Source organism: Mobula birostris, chromosome 13, assembly GCF_030028105.1.
Source record: "Mobula birostris isolate sMobBir1 chromosome 13, sMobBir1.hap1, whole genome shotgun sequence".
Taxonomy (NCBI): Eukaryota; Metazoa; Chordata; class Chondrichthyes; order Myliobatiformes; family Myliobatidae; genus Mobula; species Mobula birostris.
In genome coordinates, this window is record NC_092382.1 from 62,240,307 (window position 1) to 62,246,306 (window position 6,000).

At 45.2% G+C, this 6,000-nt stretch overlaps 1 protein-coding gene across 2 annotated transcripts in view; it reads right to left on the reverse strand.

Moving 5' to 3' along the window:
- Positions 1–5,178, reverse strand: part of LOC140206893 (uncharacterized) — a 49,457-nt gene extending 44,279 nt beyond the window's left edge. The window contains exons 1-2 of one of the 2 annotated variants that reach the window (XM_072275164.1): positions 4,646–5,178; positions 4,243–4,477 (exon numbers count right to left, since the gene is read on the reverse strand). In XM_072275164.1, the coding sequence (XP_072131265.1) occupies positions 4,243–4,477; positions 4,646–5,178 (768 nt within the window). Of the gene's footprint in view, positions 1–4,242 lie in introns of both variants that reach the window. The other variant, XM_072275163.1, reaches the window with a different exon arrangement.
- Between the last annotated feature and the right edge of the window lie 822 nt (positions 5,179–6,000).

Consider the following 6,000-nt stretch of genomic DNA (forward strand, 5'->3'; position numbering starts at 1 on the left):
AAGGAAGTTAAGGACTGTATAAAAGTCAAGGAAAGTGCTTATAAGGTAGCAAAAGTAAGCAGGAAATTAGATAATTGGGCAGCTTTTAAAATCGAACAACAGGCAACTAAAAAAAACTATATGAAAGGGAAAAGTGAAATATGAGAGCCAACTAGACAACAATATAAACAATCATAAAAAATGCGAAAGGGAGGCAGGAGTTGATATTGGCCCGCTGGAAAATGATGCTCATGAGGTAGAAATGGGGAAGAGATGGTAGATGAACTTGATAGGGACTTTGCATCGTCTTCTCTGTGGAAGACACTAGCAGTGTGCCAGAGATCCGTGAGTGTCAGGGAGCAGGAGTGAGTGCCATTGCTATTACAAAGGAAAACGTGCTAGGCACACTCAGTTTCTTAAAGTTGAAAAGTCACCTGAACCAGATGGACTACATCCCAGAGTCCTGAGGGAGGTTGCTGAAGAGGTAATAGATGCAATAGTCGTGGCCCGTTCAGAATCACTTGATTCTGGCATGGTCCTGTAGGACAGGAAGATTGCAAATGTCACTCCAGCATTTGAGAAGGGAGGAAAATTATAAAAAAAGCAAATTATAGTCCAGTTAGCCCAACCTCAGCGGCTGGGAAAGCGTTTGAGTCTAATATAACAGATGAGGTTTTGGGGTACTAGGAGACGAAAGATAAAATAAGTCAAAGCTTCTCTACAGGGAAATCTTGCCTGACAAATCTGTTAGAGTTCTTCGAGGAAGTCATAAGCAGGATGGACTAACGAGAGGCAGTGGATATCATTTAATTGGACTTTCAGAAGGTGTCACACATGAGACTGCTTGACAGGATAAAAATCAGAAGAAATACTGGCATGGACAGAGGAATGGCTGACAGCCAAGAGGCAGCGAGTAGGAATAAAAGAAACCTTTTCTGGTTGGCCAGCAGTGACTAGTGGTCTTCAGGCGTCAGTATTCGGTCCGCTACTTTTCACATTGTTTGTCAGTAATTTGGATAATGGAACTGATGGCTTTGTGGCAAGGTTTGCAGATGATACAGAGATAGGTGGAGACATTGGTAGTACTGAGGAAGCAATGCGATTGCAGCAGGACACAGACAATTTTGAAGAATGGACAAAAAAGTGGCAGATGAAATACAATATTTTGAAATGTACGATAATGCATTTGGGCAAAAGTAACAACAGTGAACTATTATCTGATTAGGGAGAAGTTTCAAACAACAGAAGTATAGCAGGAAATATGGGTCTTTGGGCAAGACTCGCAGTAGGTTAGTTTACAGGTTGAGCCTGTGGTAAAGAAGACAAATGCAATGCTGGCATTTATTAAAAGTGAAGTGGAATTGAGAAGCAAGGAGATAATGCTGATACTTTATAAAACACTACTTAGGCCACAGTTAGAGTACTTGGGACCCATATCTCAGAAAAGGTGTGCTGTCGTTGGAGAGAGACCAGAGGATGTTCAAGAAGATGATATCGGGAATGAAGGGGTTAAGATATGAGGAGCATTTGCCAGCCTTGGGCCTGTGTTCCTTCACTGACTTATGTTTAATAAATGCAGATGATGGGTGGTAAATCTCACTGAGACCCACCGAATGTGGGAAGGTCGAGATAGTGTGGAGGAGGAGAGAACTTTTCGTATGGTGGGGGTAGCCATGACAGAGGGCATGGCCTCAAAACTGAGGAGCGACCTTTTATAGTAGTTAAGGAGGATTTTATTTAGTCAGAGAGCAGTGAATCTGTGGAATTCTCTGACACAGATGGCAGTGGGGTCCAAATCTGTGGGTACATTTAAAGCAGAAGCTAGTAGTTTGCTGATCAGTCACGGCATTACAGGATATGCTGAGGAGGCAGGTGCATGAGGTTGAGTGAGAACCGGGATCAGCCGTGATAGAACGGCGGAGCAGACTCAGTGGGGCTGAATGGCCTAATTCTGCTCCTATGTCTTATAGTCTTATACTGCTAGTGTCTTACGCAGTGAAAATTGACACAAAATATTTATTACATTTGGCCGCTATTTCTTTACTAACTCACCAGCATCATCTTCCAGCTGTACAATATCAACTTTTGTCTCTCTTTTACTCTTTGTATATCTGACCAACTTTTGATAGTTGATATTATTGGCTCAATTACTTTAATTTTTCATCTTGTCTCTCCTGAGTGTTTTTTTCTTTAGTTGTCACCTGTTGGTTATGTAAAGCTTTCCAATCCTCGAACATCCCACCAGTTTCTTGCTATATTATATGACCCCACTTTTGCTTTCATCAAAAACAGGAGAAAATCTGTGGATGCTGGAAATCCAAACAACACATACACAAAATGCTGGAGGAACCTAGGAAGCCATTAATAATATTACAGGATAAACAAGCAGGAACAACTCCCTCAATAGATAAAACCAACCCAACACACACATGTTCCTCGACCAGTGGAGCACCTCACCACAGGTATTATTTGTGTCATCAGTCAGACAACCGAAAGATTTTTTCTGTCAATCAGCTTCCAAATGTTGCTACTCTGTCATTCGTTGCCATGCCCCGCTGTTGATTCCCTTCTCCTCATCATATGTTCTTACCCTGACCATCGTCCAGAGCCCCAAACTCTGCCCTGTGCAGACCTGCCTCTGGTTTCTGACCCTGCTTCACTGAACATCCAACTGATGGTTTCTCATTCTGCTTTCAGTCTTTACAGGACAGTGGTGTTTTCTAACAACCCTTTAGAAGCAGGGAAAATGACCCATAATGTGGAAATGAATCATGATTAAGGAGGTTAACTACCAATGTCATTCTTCCTCAGCCCAGAGATTGGAGGGGCAAAGAACATGTCAGTCAGAACTGCAGTCAGCTCAACTTCTTCAGTCTGCAGAAAATTCAAGGGAAACCACTTCACCCACAGAGATGTGACTGTTTGGAACCCATCACCACAGGGAGACCGAGAGGGGAACAACAGGGGAGGATTTAAAAGGACTGTCGTGCAACTGAATCACTGGCTGGGTTCAGCCAGCCTGATTTGACTCTTGACTGCACACTAGGTGTGTTATAAATTCACTAAATACTGGAGACAGAGTGTAAAATGGAACTGATTTATTTGTCACAGATCCAGAATATTAAACTCCAGTCCCATTAAAGGCGAATATGCAGCAGAAGAAACTCCTCCCATGCCCAGTGACCAGGGTGCAGAACTGGGTGTGGTGAGCAGCAGCAATAATTGCAGAGTTCAGCACCGACAGTCACTCTCGGAATTGCATTCAGCACGGTGATGGACAAATATCCAGCAAGCAGCTTATTGAAATTTCTTCCTAGTGTGAAAACGGTAGTGTGTCACAAGGTTAGGTTACTGAGTAGATTAGATTCAACTTTATTGTCATTGTGCCGAATACAGATACAAAGCCAATGAAATGCAGTTAGCATCTGTCCAGAAATGCGAAGAACAGTGTTATTTATAAAATAACTGCGAATGAAAAGTAAGTGCTACAGCACACAAATATAAAAGTACTGAGACAGTACAATATGGATGCAATACTGCTTAGCGCTGTGATGTGAGGTTCAGCAGTGTCACAGCCTCAGGGAAGAAGCTCTTCTTGTGCCTGCTGGTGCGGGAGCGGAGGCTCCTGTAGTGCCTACTGGATGGGAGGAGAGTAAAAAGTCCATGGTTAGGGTGAGATGCATCCTTGATAATGCTTTTCGCTCTGCCCAGTTAGCCTTTATGGTAGATGTTCCCAATGGTGGGCGATCAGGTGCCAATAATCCGCTGGGTAGTTTTCACAACATGCTGGAGTGCTTTGCGATCCGATACAGGACAATTGCCATACCACACTGAGATGCAGTTGGTGAGTATGCTCTCAATGGTATAGCAGGAAGAGGTGAGCTTTTTTGATGCTCCACAGGAAATAAAAGCGCGCTTGTGCCTTTTTGATTAGGATGGAGGAGTTCAGGGACCAGGTGGGATCCTCAGAAATGTGGACACGAAGGAATTTGAAGTTTGATACACGCTCCACTACAGCTCCGTTGATGTAGATGGGGATGTGAGTGTGGCTCATAGCATGCCAGAAGTCCACAATAATCTCCTTGGTCTTCTGGGTGTTAAGGGCCAGACTGTGCTGGTCATTATCGCTGTCGGCTTCCCACATTCAAAACAGGTGAACGACCTCTCCCCAGTGTGAACTCAATGAAGCACATTTGGTGCAGGTGGCTGAGAGAATCTCTTCCAAATGTCTGAGCAAGTGATCAGTCTCTACCCAGTGTGAACTCGCTGGTGTTTCAGTAGATGAGATGATCGAGTAAATCCCTTCCCACAGTCTGAGCAGGTGAACGGCTTCTCCCCAGTGTGAACTCGCTGGTGTCTCTGTAGGTTGGATGACTGAGTGAATCCCTTCCCACAGTTTGAGCAGGTGAACGGCTTCTCCCCAGTGTGAACCCGCTGGTGTCTCTGTAGGTTGGATGACTGAGTGAATCCCTTCCCACAGTCTGAGCAGGTGAACGGCCTCTCCCCAGTGTGAACTGACTGGTGTAGCATAAGGGAGGATGACAGAGTGAATCCCTTCCCACAGTCTGAGCAGGAGAACATCCTCGCCCCAGTGTGAACTGATTTGTGTGCCAATAGGGAGGACGACAGAGTGAATCCTTTCCCACAGTCTGAGCAGGTGAACGGCCTCTCCCCAGTGTGAACTTGCTGGTGTCTCAGTAGATCAGATGACCGAGTGAATCCCTTCCCACAGTCTGAGCAGCTGAATGGCCTCTCCCCAGTGTGAACCTGCTGGTGTGTCTGTAGATGAGATGACTGAGCGAAGCCCTTCCCACAGTCTGAGCATTTAAATGGCCTCTCCCCAGTGTGAACTCGCTGGTGTATCTGTAGATGAGATGATTGGGTGAATCCTTTCCCACATTCACAGGTGAATGGCCTCTCCCTACTGTGAACTGACTGGTGTGCCAATAGGGTGGATGATCGAGTGAATTCCTTTCCACATTCTGAGCAGGTGAACAGCTTCTCCCCAGTGTGAACTCGCTGGTGTCTCTGTAGGGTGGAAGAGTGAGGGAATTTCTTCCCACAATCTGAGCTGGTGAAATCCCTCTCTGCAGTGTGAACAGACTGGTGTTTTAGTAGGTGAGATGCCTGAGTGAATCCCTTCCCACAATCTGAGCAGGTGAACGGCTGCCCCCCGGTGTGAACTCGCTGGTGAGCCATTTGGTCAGATGACTGAGTGAATCCTTCCCCACAAATTCAGCAGGTGACCAGCCTCTGCCCAGTGTGAACTGACTGGTGTGTCCACAGGTGGGAAGACAGACTGAATCTCTTCTCACACACAGAACAGAAGAATTGCCTTGCTCAGTGTGAACTTGCTGATGTACCTTCTGTTGAGATGACTGAGTGAATTCATTCCCACTGTCTGAGCAAGTGACTGGCCTCTCCCCTGTGTAAAATGATGGGTGTGCCAGATGGGTATGCCAGCCAGATGATCGAGTGAATCCCTCCCCACAGTCTGTGCAGGAAGGATGGTTGATTGAATCCCTTGTTCCACTTCTTAAGTATCTAGACAGAGACAGCAAAACTGGTGTGTTATGGTCAAGATTCCCGTAGACAAATTTCTTGTCATTTTTAACCTGTAAAAAGATTTACAAAATCCATCAATTGGGGAAGGACAACATTTCAGATGAGATCACTTTAGTTGCCACGGTGTGATCTGCCATCACACTGCTACAGTGAGGGTCAACCCAAGTTGGAGAGAGAGGTCATCTTCTAACTGGGCACAGTGCTGGTATCTGGAATGACCATCAAACTCTCTGATGCTCTTCCTGTCTCTATGAGAATGGGGCATTTCTGCCATCTCCAATCTGTGACCTGGCTCAGTTTGACTCTCTCCATTAGTATTATTCCCTGTTCCCACTGAGCTGCAGAAACAGTGTCACACAAATACCCTTTGTTAACATGCAACTGGGATTTTCTTTTATATACTGTTAATTTAAAGTGCCACAGTTTTAACGCCATGTAAATATCTCCAACTCAGAT